At 34.3% G+C, this 15,725-nt stretch overlaps 1 protein-coding gene across 1 annotated transcript; it reads right to left on the minus strand.

Moving 5' to 3' along the window:
* Nucleotides 1-4,354: 4,354 nt before the first annotated feature.
* LOC136820797 (uncharacterized) lies at nt 4,355-9,247 on the minus strand. Its single transcript, XM_067077027.1, has 5 exons — nt 8,042-9,247; nt 6,420-7,423; nt 5,923-6,122; nt 5,417-5,599; nt 4,355-5,183 (listed from the first exon to the last, which is right to left on the minus strand). Exons 1-5 carry the CDS (start codon nt 9,234-9,236, stop codon nt 4,718-4,720), a joined length of 3,048 nt encoding a protein of 1,015 aa, XP_066933128.1. The 5' UTR covers nt 9,237-9,247; the 3' UTR covers nt 4,355-4,717.
* Nucleotides 9,248-15,725: the final 6,478 nt, after the last annotated feature.

Raw genomic sequence — 15,725 nt, forward strand, 5'->3', positions numbered from 1 at the left:
CATTCATGACTGGATATCAGACTTCCTTTCTAATCGCACCCAAACCGTCGTCGTCAGAGGAGCTACATCTAGCTGTAAAGCTGTGACATCAGGTGTTCCACAAGGTACTGTTCTGGGCCCACTGCTTTTCTTAGTATACATCAACGATATGCCCCATGTAACAAGCTCTAAACTTGCACTTTTTGCAGATGATTCTTATCTGTATCGCCCAATATCAACCAGTGCTGATGCAGAGGAGCTACAAAAAGACCTATCCAATCTAACAAAATGGGAAAACGATTGGCAGATGGAATTCCACCCAGACAAATGTAAGATCCTAACCGTCACTAACAAAAGACTCACTGTTGTAGAATCCTACAACATACACAATATCAACCTTGAACTGGTAGAGAAGGCTAAATACCTAGGAGTCACTCTAACTAAACGTCTTACTTGGAACTCTCACATTAATAATGTATGTGCAAAAGCCAACGCTGTTCGATTCTTCCTGCAAAGAAACCTTGTTAAAAGCAACTCCGAAACTCGCTTAAAGTGTTACAAAATCTTTATTCGCCCAATCTTAGAATATGCAAGCACAGTTTGGGACCTTCCAATAATAATGCTCTACGAGATAAAATCGAAATGGTTCAACGAAAATCGCTGCGATGGATTTATAACTCCTGGGATTATGATGTCAGCCCCACATTACTAAGAATCAAATCTAAATTAAAGTCACTTGAGGATCGTAGGTCAATTGCCAAACTAAAGATGTTGCATTCCATTTATCACAGGACGAAAGAAATAGATCCAGAAAATATCCCAAAACGTCAACGCTGCTCTACCTTACGATTCATCCAACCACACGGCAGAATACAAGTATATAGCTCATCATTCTTTCCAAGTTCAATTTGCTTATGGAACCGTCTACCTGATGATATTGTAAATATTGTAGAATGTGATAAATTTGAAGAGAAATTATTATCCCTAAATTTTAACGAATTTTAAGAGTTACTTTATAGCCAAATTTAGGTCTTTTTCTTTCTTGTTTGAAATACTTTTAGTTTTTCTCGCAATGCATCGTTCTGTGCGTCTCTATTCTAATCCTTATTATTCTTTAGTCATAAATCTTAATCCTCTGATTTTTAGAACGAAGTTTTTACTAATACCAAGTTGTATATTTTTTATAAATATATATTTTATTTTATACCTTTTTCATATTTTTTCATATAATCTATACTTATTTATAGTATGCCTATAACAATTCATATCTTTAGTTAAATCCCGAGAAATCACATTCAGCTTCAATATACTACTAGACTTCTCGAATCTGCCTAAATCTAGCTCTTTTTGATCTTAGTCTTTTGATTTTAGACTTTTTAATTATTGAATAAAGCATATTTTATTTATTTTATTTATTATTCATTTACTACTTTTTATTCAATTTAATATTGTTATTTTTTTTATTTTTTTTTTTATTGAATTGTACACTATAGTTGTTTTATAATCTGTAAATTACTTAATATTTTTTCATTTATTTATTTTTTGTTCCATTAGCGAAAATAACTTGTAAAAAGTTCATGCTAATAAAGAAATAGAAATAGAAGAAGGCAATTTCTTACGAATAAGAAACCAATTTTATGAAGTGAAAGCAATTGGACCAGATCCAATTATGCGAGATACACATACAATGGTCAGATTTATGAACGACCTGACCAAAGATGCAAAGAATGCTAAATTCGCAATTATCGTCAAGCCCATTTTGAGAGGAGCTATGATATCTGTGCCGTTAAATCAAGTTGAATATTATAATCCGGTACAATTTCAGTTGAATGAAATTGATGCAAATGATAATTTTGGTACATTGAACATTAAAGTTCAGAATGCTGTTTTTAATGTGCTAGGGTTTATCTGCCATGATGTTGCAGTATAAATTTTGACGCTTTGCTGACATTGACAACCCCAACATCTTAAATTTGGTTTTTTAAATGTATATAATTTTAAATGTAAATAGTTTTACTTTAGGTCAGCTTTAAAAAAAATGTATATAATACTCTTCACTTTTTGATTTTTTCCTTTATTTTAGGCTGAGCGTATATCTTTATTCTGCCAGCCTTCATTTCCTGTCATTTTGTTTATTGAAAACTTATATTATGTTATAGTAAAAAGTAGGAAATCGGACGTCTTAGAAATGAAACAAAAAATTGCTTATTATTGCAAATATCCAATATGAGACGATTCCACGTAGTGTTCTTATCCTAACTATTGTTTGCAATTTTTATCGAATTTTAATTGTTTCTATTGTTTTTATTCTGACAAAAAGATTTTCATGTTTGAGAAGAGCACCTTTTTTATTTTCCATTTATATAGAGTTTACAAGATTTATTGTGTTACCGCAGATTTCTTGATATTTTTATGATAATATATAGTATATATAAGTTAGATATTTTATTAGATTTATTAGATATTGGACTTACTGCAGAGAGTTTGATTTGAAATTTTAAGACTTTGAAGGAAATTTTCAAAACATGCCATTGTTTTTAGGTTTCTGCACTAAGATTCAATTGCCGCTTTTCTAGGGGAAAAAGACGAGCATTTTGGGTAGTTGAAAAATATGCTTCGGAAAGTTAGGCAGTTTCACGAGGAAACACAAGATTTTACGTACCGTTAGAAGCAAACCTTTTCCAACCTTATGCTGGTTATCCCAGGAAAAACAGTGAAAAGTTTCCGGAAAAGTGACAAGAATCTTAGCGTGGAAATGGTAAACTTATAAAAAACGATGGTATATACCTTTGCTTTTGGAATTTTGAAGCTTTTTTGTTTTTTTTGGCTATAATTTTCTGGGGGAAAATAGACATGCATAAATTTATTTCTTTGCTTTGAACATTTCAAACTCTCATTTCATTTTTTTTAGTTTAGAGTATATTTTATTTAACTTTGGCTTTCTTATATTTTTTGAGGATTAATGAGGATAAATCTTCTGGAAAAAGCATAATAGATTTAGAAACATTTAAAATTTAATCCATGGCTGAAACATTGAATATCCTTATTCTATTTTTTTCCATCTTCCCCATTTTTCCATCTTTTTTCATAGTATTTTTGTGATATCTCGTAATTATGTTGCGGCTTCATGTCACAATAGAGTTGCCTGATATTACAAATTTAAATGCTTAAAAATGGAAGTCTTAAATCATAACAGGATTTATTTACGTGTCACTGAAAATTAAGTACTCTATTGGGCTTAAAATTGTAGGGGTGATTTTCATGAATTTAAAAAAGAGGGGTGTCTATAAAGTGGGGGGGGGGGGGGTTTAATTAGTTTTTTGTTATTTTGCCACTAGTTCCGGGTTATCTCGGGTGCTTCCGTATAAAATATTACGTCATGAATATCATGAATAAGACTGACCCTGAAAATAAAAACTTTCGTTTGTTTCGTCATTGATGAAGGGGGGGGGGTGAGTAAGGGAAAAATAAACTGTACGCTCGAGAAAATCAAGAGAAACCGTTAATCCGGCGATTCTCGGTTGGTTCGGCGAACTTTAGAAAGTTCCGGCTTCAAAAATTATTTCTATTGACAATTCATAATATTCATGACGTAATCTTTTATACGGACGCTAGCAAGATAACCCGGAACTAGAGGCAAAATAACAAAAGACTAGTGGCAAATTTTGCCACTAGTTCCGGATTATTTTGTGTGCTTCCGTATAAAAGATTACATCATGAATATCATGAATTGAATCATGCTTAATGGTGGGAATTGTTATATCAATAATGTTTTTGAGTGGAAAAACAAAGAAATGTTAGGAAAAAGTCTAATCAAAATCTACAAAAACGGTAATTTCCAGCATTTTCGGCCGGAAAAGAAATTCTCAAAAATCTGAATCGGCCACATTTAGAGAAAAACGAATATTAAATATAGAGTACAGCTCGAGAAACTCAAAAAAACCTGTTGTTCCGGCGATTTTTAGAAAAGTTCGGCTTCAAAAATCTGATTTTACTGTTTGACGGTTTAAACATGCTTGATAGTGGGCATCGTTTTTAATGTTTTTTTACGAAAAAAGCAAGGAAGTATATGAAAAAATTCCAATGAAAATCTGCACAAACGGCGATTTCCGGCATTTTCAGCCGGAAAAAAAATTCTTCTCCGAAATCAGACTCGGGCATGTTTGGAGCATTGCTAATATACGCATCTTCGTGCCAGAAATCAGGAAAAACTAATGAGCCACTCTCGAGAAAAGCTGGTAACGAACGGACGAACATGGGTTAATTTATAGAACCTCCACCGGGGTAGGTCAAAAAAACTTGGTCTGGGTGTCTATTGTTAATAACCTTTTGTTAACTTTTTCTTTGTCAAAAACAAAAGCTCCTACAAATACAATTAAAAGAATTAATTACACTTAAATAAAAGTGGTGAGGGTAAAATAAGTAAATTGATAAGAGCTTCATGTATGTGTTTTCTAGAAGAACAGCTTTTTAAGAACACAAGACTGGTTCTTGGCCAAAACCAAAGAACAAATTAAAATCAATCTAAGCCTCAGATTTCAGAAGTTACCAAAACAGAGATTTCGAACCCATTTTAATGATCTGAAGTAAACAAAGAAACTCAGTGTATCAAGAACATGGTAAGAACAAAAGAACTAAAAAAAATTGAGAACAGTCTGTAGTCTGAACCAAAATTTAATGGTTCTTATAAAAAAAATATAATAAACAACGTTATGAATGATAAATGAATAGAAATGAATCAATCTCCTTCATTGTCACTAAGTTGGAATTCCAAATTAGGGTGGCTTTCATGCATTGGACAGCTTTTATTTTTCTTGTTATGTCCAGTTTCACCACAAGCTGAACATACAATGTTTTTTCTAGAAGGTAAAATACTTTTTGTGAATTGAAGTTGCTTCACACGCATTAAATGAATGATGGTGTAAAATCTCTTCTCGTCCAAGTTAGTGTCATGCAATTCACAACATTTGATGCGTTTATTAAGATGCTCACCAGCACAGGTAGAAAACACACCGTAGCCAAAACCAAATAAGTCAGCAAACAATTTCATCAAAGTACTAAGATGGTTGCGCAAATAGTGTAGGTATGGCATACCATGCAATACGTCGGTATTGGAATGGATCAAAAATTTCTGGAAGAAATTTTCAGCTCTTTTGCCAAATGAATCAATTCGAGGTTGGTCAACATGAGTGCAACGAATATCCCTGAAATTAAAATAAATCAAGTATATAATACTAGTGAAAAGTACATACCCCGACCCCTAAAGTAGTACCAGGGTACTAACTTTTTTGAAATACAAAAATAGACACCACCACCACCCAGCTATGGGTCAGTACCCTGTGTCTGTTATAAATAAGTCACAGCATATGAGATTGCAGGCTTATTTACACATATTGAAAAACATTGGTAACCTTCCGGAGTCATAAACAATTCATACCTTGCTAAGTCTCTGAAACTGTAGTATAAGTTTAGAATTTGTTTCAATTTGATATTCTTTTGCGACTCCCATCCATTGTCATCAACAAATACATTCAAGAATGAATCAATGTTCTCTTCCAATCGTTTACAATCACTGCCTATCATCTTAAGGGTCTCCGAACCATCATAAAATCTCTTCTTGCTGCAAAAAATAAAAAAGTTATTTCTTGTATAATACTTTCATTTTAGTTTGGATAGTAATTTTTATAACCTTCGATTAAAACAGTCTGTCAATTACCAAAGCACTTAAAGATCTTTTGATCCTCTTTTGTTTTGATTAGAGTGGAAAAATGATTTAAAAAGGAGCTTTTAAAAAGCGTTCTGTTTCATTACTTTTGTTACATAAAAAAGACAAAAAAACAGAGAAAAAGAGAAAAATCATTTTCTTAATCATAAATTTTACATTTGAATGATCTAGGCCTCCTTCCTGTATAGCAATGAATAAAATAATGTTATAATACTAACCTCTTTAAGTAAGAATCCAACTGATAAGCTAAATAATAACAACCGATTTTTCGCATGGCAGTTGAGACAAGATTTTCTTGTTTACGTTTCACTATTATGTCATGAAGAAATTTCCACAGGTAGCGATGGACAGCAAGAATGAGGTGCAAGGAGCAAGGTGCAACAAATTCAATAATCAAACCATCCAGCAAAACAGGACCCTGAAAATCAAAATATTTACTTTAATAAGATATTATTATTATTTATCAAATTGAGATAAGGCTGGCGTTTAGCCTATGTTGATAGAGCAGATTTATCAAAATAATGTTTTTGTGATTTTGATTCCAACAACCTTTTCTCGAACAATTAATTCTAGTTTTTCATGACAAAAGGCAAACAAGGTTTTACTAATACACCTCAAGATAGCATAGATTTTGGTGGCAAAAGTTTCTCAGCCTATGCCAAAAATCGGAAATATGAAATAACATTAACTATATCCAAAAATTTTAAACACTCACCCATTGGCCAAAAGACTTTTGGGTAAATTTTTTGTACGCTTGTGAATTCTTGTCAGGGGATTTTCCAAGAGTCTGCAATGCTTCGTTTCTAAGTTTTGTCATGTCATTAATCGATTGAGGGGTACCAGTATTCAATCTCTTTTCGGACCATTTCTGAATTGGAAGTTTACAGTGATTACATCCATAAGTGTGCGTACTTGAACAACGCCCTAAAATTTCCTTTGTGAAGCTAAGGTCAGCCACAAGGAATACAATTATATTAAACGAGACCATCTCATTTCCAAGCTCAACAGTTAAACCATTTTTAACCATTTCATTTAATTCTTTATAATGTTCCATAACGTGAATTTCCAATTTCTCTCTGCTCTCTTTCCCTCTCCATAGTGTCGTTATAAACTGTCCATAGGGGCAATTCACCAGTTCAGAAATATTCATAAGAGAGAATGACGTCTGTTCAGTTGGATATCGCATAGCTGCTCTAAAGTTGTCACCTGTATCTCTGAGGAGGATTGTTTTCTTATTTGGATCAAAACATCCATACAATTCTTTGTTTTTATCACTTAAATAAGATTTTAACCGACTCTGTTGCTCAAATGTTAAAAAGTTCATTTTTGACCAAAGCTCACTGTTAAATATCAATTTAATTGTATCTGTTACTGAGCAACCATACCCCATACATTTTGGATCACATAATTTTTCATTAGAACCCTCTTGATGTAGCATTTTGATTTCACCAACATTTAAAGTCTTACAATATTCACGAAGTTTATCATATGTAGGAATAGTGACGTTCTTCAGCGAAAGTGCTTTTTTCAATGCCTTGTATGATCTCTGCGAAAGATCGCAATTACCCATCATCAAAGCAGCAGCATCATGACAATCCAACTCAGCTGGTAAAGTTTTCAAACTGAGCTCAGATACCAAATGGACAAGATAGTCCTCACTATCGTCAATTGCACCGTCAACAATATTTGGCACTTCCTCCAAAAGGTACTGCACAAAGCCTTAAAATAAAATAAAAATCAAACAGCTTAATATTAAGGTGCTTTCTACCTTAAGTGAATTAATTTTCGCATTTTTTGCCAATTTTGGCCATTTTTCGCCAAATTTAATCCACACGAAAATTTTGAATACTGTACACGCAAAATTTTTGGAAAATTTACAATCGCAAAAAATTTTTGTGCTTTATAAAGAAGTTTAAGGTTTGTCACACACCTCTTTTCTAAAATTGTTTGATTTTTGAAATTTATATAGTCGCAAAATTAAAGAAAGAAGGCCTAATTCGCAAAATTTAATCCACGCAAAATCTTTAAATTCTCATATTGCGAAAATTACTATACACAAAAATTAATCCACATGAAAATTAATCCACTTAAGGTAAGTTGGGAAAATAAAATAACAACCTAGACACTACTTTAAATCTAATCTTTTTGATTGTTAAATTTGCTGTGACCTTACTGATGTAAAAGCCTGGCCTTAAAAAGTTATTGTGTTTAAAACGCACAAGAACGTATGTTTTAAAACATAAAATAATGTATGTTTTAGCGTAAAGATTCCTTTTTGCAAGCGTTTTGTGAAAATCAATTCTACTAATTCTACTAAAGTGTTAAAATTATTCTTACTTTTGACATCTCCAAATGATGTTTGATTGACCATTTCAAGAATCGTTTCGTTTCGTTTTCTGGCCGCTTTATGGCAAAGATTGCTAGTTGGCCCTGCATTTCTTTTTAAAATATTGTTTACTTTGGAGAGGGTTTCATTGGAAGAAGATTTCCAGTCACAATCCATAGTTTCGACACTCTTGGAGCTGGGTTTTTTTGTGATTTCTTTCAAAACTTCAGACTTTGTTAAACCAAAAAATTCATAGCCAGAACATTTATTCTTTTTAGGTAGTTTGAATGTATCAAAGACTTTATCCTTTACCTCTTTGATTGAATGTGAGTGATATTCAAAGTCATATTGATGAGGGTTTGTGACACCGTGAAATAAGGGTCCGTTATTAGTTTCAGTTATCTTTAAGTGAATGTTGCATAAACTTTCTAATTGTGGGATATAAATTGATCGTAAGGCTTCATATCCAGGTCGAAGATATATTTTTGTTTTTGAACCTCTTACTTGATATGTATATAATGAATTATCCAAAACTTTTCCAAAGGATAAAACTTTACCCCAATTGTTTTTTCCTTTTCCAATAGTCAACGTTTGAAAAATGCTTTCAGTTGCTACAGATTCAGGTTCAAATTCACTAGGAGTCTCGATATTCTTGTCATCAAAGTTACTTTCATCCTCTACGTATTGCTTCTGCTGTGTAGTAGATTTGAGTTTTTCTATCATGGAATCATAATCTTTAGTGTATATTCCAAAAAAACGATTACCGACAATTGTCCCTTTAATTCTTAGACCAGTTTCAACATAGACATCTTTGGCAAGACTTGTTGGGTTTTTTGCACTTTTTCGCTTGCATGTCCAAGCTTTTTCAAGTTGATTTTCGTTTCCATTGAGACGTCTAATTTCCGCACGAAATGATGGCAAACAATCAACACCTTTCACTATACTTAGCGTAACATCAAATTCATCATTATCAGTTTCAATTTTTCTTTTGGCAACATATCCATTTGAGTAAACAACACCCGATTCTGTGAACCAACCAGGAGAAAAAATGCCTTCGTTTCTGTCAAACCATTCTAAGCAGCCTATGTTGACGATTCCATGCCAAATGTTACTGTTTTTCTTATTCATGTTTTTCTTATCTATTAATGGAGATTTTCTAGAAATGATCAGTGTTATGGTGGTAATTTTTTTAAAGATGCCCAGCATAGCACCTGACCTGACCTGCCTGTGCTGTGAGCTTCCTCTACACAAATGTTCTCACACTACATACAGTGCCATTTTTGAACTCAGAAAAAATCCGCCATTTTGAATTCAAGAATCCAAAATACAGAACGAATTTCAGTGATTTGTATATATGTTTAACAATTTCATAATACCTATGAAAAATAGTGCCTAACATCAATAAACCTGTTATATTTAACAAGTAGATAGATAGGTGCAATTGATAAACATGTAATATTAGGCTTAAAATCCTACCATAACCGTAAAAAGCTTGTCAAAAATATTCCCCCTGAAAGTATACACATTCCCCCTGAACGTATACACTAACTTTACAAAGACATTTTGACTTCAAAACATGCTCATTCCAAGCTCAATTGGCTTTATTTTGAAATTCTAGCTCCTCACTACAATCCCTACCATTTTGAATTTTTGAATTCGCTTTCCTATTGGTAGAATATCAATGTTTATCAGGTCCAGACCTATTGTTGCTGGAGTAACCGGTTTTTGCCCCCGCAGGAGCGCAGCGACGAGGAGGCACTCATAGCTTCACGCATAGATATTGGACTGGAATCTCGAATCTTTGCGTTTGTTTGTTTGTAATTTGATTTCCGGCCAATTAAGTGTTCCGCAAAAATAAGGCGGTAAATTATACAGCGGTAAATGTTATACACATTTTCATATTACGTTATAGGCTATTACCATTATTATATATTACATTTCATTAGTTTTGATTTAGTATTGAAAAGCTGAAGCGAGTGTTATAAATGCAAATTATAGAAAAAGTATATAATTACACCATAACACGAATTACAATATTACTTTTGCAAATCAAAACAAACAAAATGGCAGACTGGTTATGATGATGAGCTGATTCTTTCGTCTTTGACTGGAAAAAGTGTTTTGTATATGGCTAATTTTGTTTCTTGTCTTTAAAACTGAATAAATACTGTAATTTAGTCAGAAGTTCATTTCAGCAATGATTTCAATTCTTTTTCTGGAATCTTTAAAGAAGTTTGCTCAAGTTTTCAAATGTACATTTGTATACATTTTTGTTCAAACTGTAATTTATCTTTGTCTGTTATTTTATTAATAACTACCTTTATTGTTTATAGATCTTCTTGAGCTTTAAAGACCATTATATGGTTGTAACTCAGGAATGTCTTTCTTAACTTGGTAAAATAAGATACCGGCAAAGTACAAAAAAGTAGAATGTATGCATATGAATCCAAAATTGAATGTGAATCAATGTAAACAAACTTTTTTTTTGGTCTTCAAAATAGATTTACCTCACTTAGAGTGTTTTCACTGTTTGTTCAGTGTGGTAAATCTATTTGGAAAACCTGAAAAAAGTTTGTATAGGCGCACATTCAACTTTTGCAGTTGTGATAGCCTACGTACCGTGAGATTGGGTAACTTGCATCAGTGGAGGCTAACATGCATAGCCCTCAAATGAAAGACCTGGCTGGTCATTAAAATACAAATCTCGCAGCTCTACTCTATACCATTTTTGTTTTGATTTAACTTTGTATTTTAATGACCAGTCAGGTCTTTCATTTGAGGGCTATGCATATTAGCCTCCACTGATGCAAGTTACCCAATCTCACGGTAATAACTTGCGCTCCAGTAGTTTGGTGAAATAGCTCCAATTCTGGCTTTCCAAGTTAGGAGGGACCTTCCCGAAGGCATTTAACGGTGGTTAGACTAGGCACACAGACAGTCATACAGAAACACCATAAAGTGAAAGTATATAGCTATAAAATCAAAAAGTCTAGCTTTCTGAAGGCACGTCTCTTCATTGTCTGCGCTGCGATCATCTTAATGGATTCAATCCTTTCAGCTTGGAGAAAAGATTGCATCATGAAAAAGTACTATGCACTTTAAAAGAAATTAGGCGCATTTCAACTTTTCTCGACTGTACGTCTGAATGGACCACAATGGCATTCCTTTATTTTTTTTTGACCAACAACATAAAAGATTTTGCTTGAGAAGTGCAATCACAGCGTAGGCGAGTGGAGTCCGGGCCTTAGCTAGGATTGGTGTCTATTTCGCCCTATTTAAGATGGCGCAGAACTTTTTGAGAAATTTTATCCGCAGTATCCTCTTGACTATTTTTTATTAGGCAAAGTAGCAATAGAGAATCAATCAATAAATCAATAATCAAATCAATTAATTATTCCCGATTATTTTTTATGTTTCAATCTTTAAAGCATTAAAAGCTTTATGAGTGCATGACATGACCTTTCAGTGGGGGCATTTAGTGAAAGCTATGACTAGTTCATAGTTCCGCAGCGTAAGCCAAATCGCGGGGTCGCAAGATCGCCGTGATGATTCTCAAGTTCACAGAGGTGAGACAGGTGTGTAATTCCACTACTTTGTCAGCCTTTTGTTATGACTATGATCAATAAATTTAAAAAATAATAGTCTCTTGCAGTAACTCATTTTTCGAGTAGAATATTTGAATCGATTCAATTTAGAAAACGATTGTTCCGCCACTTCGGTGTTCATGTCAATGACCTTTTGGAATTTATCGAGATAGGGATGATATAAGCAATTATTTCATTTTTCAAACTCAAGTTTAAGTCTATGCGCTGCCAAACAATATCTATTTTCGATTAACAATAAGATGGATTTTGATTTTTGATTTCGTAAATCTCTTTCATTGAGGCTAGAATCCTATTGTGGTTGTGTCTAAACTCTTTGCTTGAGCCTATGATCATATTGTTGTAGGTGTTTGTCTATTACTATTGCGGTAGTCTGCGGGTTTCCGCCGGTGATCGTCTATTACCGGCGGCGGCGGCGGGTTTTGAATCTAGAACTTTCTTTGAGAATAGAATCCTATTGCGGTAGTCTGCGGGTTTCCGCCGGTGATCGTATATTACCGGCGGCGGCGGGTTTTGAATTTAGTACTTTCTTTGAGAATAGAATCCTATTGCGGTAGTCTGCGGGTTTCCGCCGGTGATCGTATATTACCGGCGGCGGCGGGTTTTGAATTTAGAAATTTCTTTGAGAATAGAATCCTATTGCGGTAGTCTGCGGGTTTCCGCCGGTGATCGTCTATTACCGGCGGCGGCGGCGGGTTTTGAATTTAGAACTTTCTTTGAGAATAGAATCCTATTGCGGTAGTCTGTGGGTTTCCGCCGGTGATCGTATATTACCGGCGGCGGCGGCGGGTTTTGAATTTAGAACTTTCTTTGAGAATAGAATCCTATTGCGGTAGTCTGCGGGTTTCCGCCGGTGATCGTATATTACCCGGCGGCGGCGGCGGGTTTTGAATTTAGAACTTTCTTTGAGAATAGAATCATATTGCGGTAGTCTCCGGGTTTCCGCCGGTGATCGTATATTACCCGGCGGCGGCAGGTTATCTATGACTAGAAATCTATAGCGGAAATAGCACAATACCGGCGGCGGCGGCGGTAAATAAGTCAAAATCTGCGTGGTATACTCAAAGACATATATCTATTTTTCAGATCCGGTATGCGGGAATAGTGTCAGGACCTGCAGAAGACCTAGTAGGGTTGGGTATGGGTGTGGTTTGGGTGCGGTTACGTACCAGATTGGCTAGGAATTGAAGCCACGACCATGTCTGTCCGTCATCACCATTGCTTTGCTTTAATTTCGATTTAAGTTTTGCTTTTTCTGCTTTGTTCACTTAGTTCCTCGGTAAGTATTTATGGTCAACCAAGGCCTTTACACCTAGCTAGTTTGTAGTGAGAAAATCTGCAGTATACTTTCTTCTTCTATTCTGTTCTTCGATTTCCTTGAGTTAGCTGGCGCTGGGAGACCCGTCTTCCTCTGGGAGCCTCTGGGGTGGTACTGGTTGGCAAACAATATCATCCACCAGGATGCATCCTCTCTTATTTTCCCCCTTATTTTCTACTTTCCTATTTTCTACCCTGATTTTCTGCGCTTCTCAAGTGTTTCTAACTGTTTTCTAAGTATTTTTCTGAAATTTGCCTGTACCGGTGAAATTAATATATATAGGTCTCCGACCCCGGCTCAAACCACCAAATGCAAGCAAGCTTGGTTTACACAAACTCAATGCCTAACCGCTTGCGCCATCAACGAAACACGACAGAAAGCTGTCATACTGTAGACCTTTTTGCCTTTCCATTCGCCATTTTGAATTGTATGTAAAAATTGTGGCCGAATCGCTGTTGGTGAGATTGTATTGAAAATATGCAAAACTTATGCAAAAAGGAAGTATTAGTAATGTCTCCACGGGATTAAGGCGGGTTCGTGGAGGTCAAAATCCTTGCAACGTTACAAATCATTTTCAGAAGCTCGTTTTGGGCTCAAACGAAGCGTATAACTAATTAGAATAAGATTCAGTCTAGGCAGATGTTTTTTCATTTTGAAATTTTGCGTAATTCGCAATAATCCTCAATTTTGCGCTATTTTGATGACGTCATAAAAATTGAAATTCCAATAACTTTTGATAGAATCATCAAAATAATTTCAAACTTTCACCAAAGATGCATTTCAATGCAAATTTTCAAAAGATTTCAAAAAATTTTCAAAATCTTGATGACGTCAGCATTTTTTAAGGATTTTAGTTTTTTGGCTGAAAAGTGATGACGTCATCAAATTTTATTAAATTTTTTTTCTAATCCTAAAAACATTAATAATATGCATCTTTGGTCAAAATTTGAAATTATTTTGATAATTCTATCAAAAGTTATTGGGATTTCAATTTTCATGACGTCATCAAAATAGCGCAAAATTGAGGATTTTTGCGAATTACGCAAAATTTCAAAATGAAAAAACATCTGCCTAGACTGAATCCTATTCTACTTCGTCATACGCTTCGTTTGAGCCCAAAATGAGCTTCTGAAAATAATTTGTAACGTTGCAAGCATTTTGACCCCGCCTTAATCCCCTTGAGGTATAACTTTACATGCATAATTGGCATTATATAAAAGTGTAATCTTGTAGAAAAAAGATTAAATTTGCTTCTCTTGAAAAACTAAAAATAATTAAATTTGCTCATCTCTTCAGCGATCGAATTAGCCTGGGAATCCAAGCGTTAAACTTTGTTCACAGTCTAGTTTATGATATTTCTGCTGCTTGTTTAACGCTTGGCGCAGGTAGGGGCCCCAGGTAACTTGCCTGCAGGGACATTTTTCCCTGCAATGATGCAGGTTCGGCATGATTGGCCAGCTTTTGGCGTATTACTTAGTAGGCTGCATGCATCCCCAAATTAGTTTTGATATATAGGGCTCTGATATCGCTTCCGAGAAAATTACCGAATAGGAATAGCTATGTATTTTGCAGAATTTTGGCGACTTGTATTTTTCAAAAAACTCGATGTGTATTGTTTGAGTTATTTGATGACGTAAATAGAAATCAAATAAAGATTCAAATAAAAAGAACAGATGGCTAGAAATCTCTCTTTCTCCTCTCTTTCTTTTTGTTTATCGAAATTAATTGAATTAGTAAACCAAAACTCTCAAGATAACAAAAGACGTCAAACTGTCAATCAAAGTTCTCTATCATTCAACTCTCTTTTTGGTTAGCAGATTTTTTGCTAAGTTCGGAACGGTTTTGTGGAGGCACATAATCTTCGAGTTATATGATCGAGTTATATGGCTTCGAGTTAAGAAATCTTCGAGTTAAGGCCCGTAACTCGAAATAAAAATGAAGCATTTTTATTTCGAGTTAATTTTTTAACTCGGTTTTTTTATTGACCATTTTAGTCTCGAGTTAAATCAAGGAAAATAACTCGAAATCATTTATACAGCATTTTGATTTCAAGTTAAATAACTCGAAATGAAAATTTCGTCAAAATGATTTCGAGTTATATAACTCGAAATTAAAATGCCATCAAAATGATCTCGAGTTATATAACTCGAACTCAAAATGTTACAATATTGGTTTCGAGTTACGTAAATAGGGTTAGTTGTGTCTGTCAGTTAGGTACATGTCGGATGGCAAAATTGACTTTTCAAATAACAATTTCAGCCGTTTAAAACCATGGAAGCAAATGAATTTTTGCTGAGTAATCAAGCAATGTTGCGGATTTTTGGCAATTTTTTCAGCCATTTTAGGGTTCTAAAGAACGAAGTTTTACAATTAACCCCAGTTTTGTCATACTACTACAGAATTGCCTTTCGAGAACATTTTGAAAATCTTATTTACAGCGAGGGGTAAATCACTTGAAAAAAGGTGTACGATACTTTTTGACTTTTTGAATTTTCATTTGACTTTTTGACTTTTTTTTTGACTTTCTGACTTTTTTTTGACTTTTTTCAAACTTCCATTTTGACTTTTTCCCGACAAAAACGCCCACCGCCTTCGGGCGCCTAAGACTTTCCGCCCAAATCTGTTCAAAAACGCCAACCACCCATAAATTTTGCTCCACCCATTCGCCCATTCAAGAAACTTTTTGACTTTTTCTAGACTTTTTTTTGACTTTTTGACTTTTTTCTAAGAATTTTTGACTTTTTCTTTGACTTTTTGACTTTTTTTTTGACTGTT

Source organism: Clytia hemisphaerica, unplaced genomic scaffold (genome assembly GCF_902728285.1).
Source record: "Clytia hemisphaerica strain Z4C2 unplaced genomic scaffold, Clytia hemisphaerica genome assembly, whole genome shotgun sequence".
Lineage (NCBI taxonomy): Eukaryota > Metazoa > Cnidaria > Hydrozoa > Leptothecata > Clytiidae > Clytia > Clytia hemisphaerica.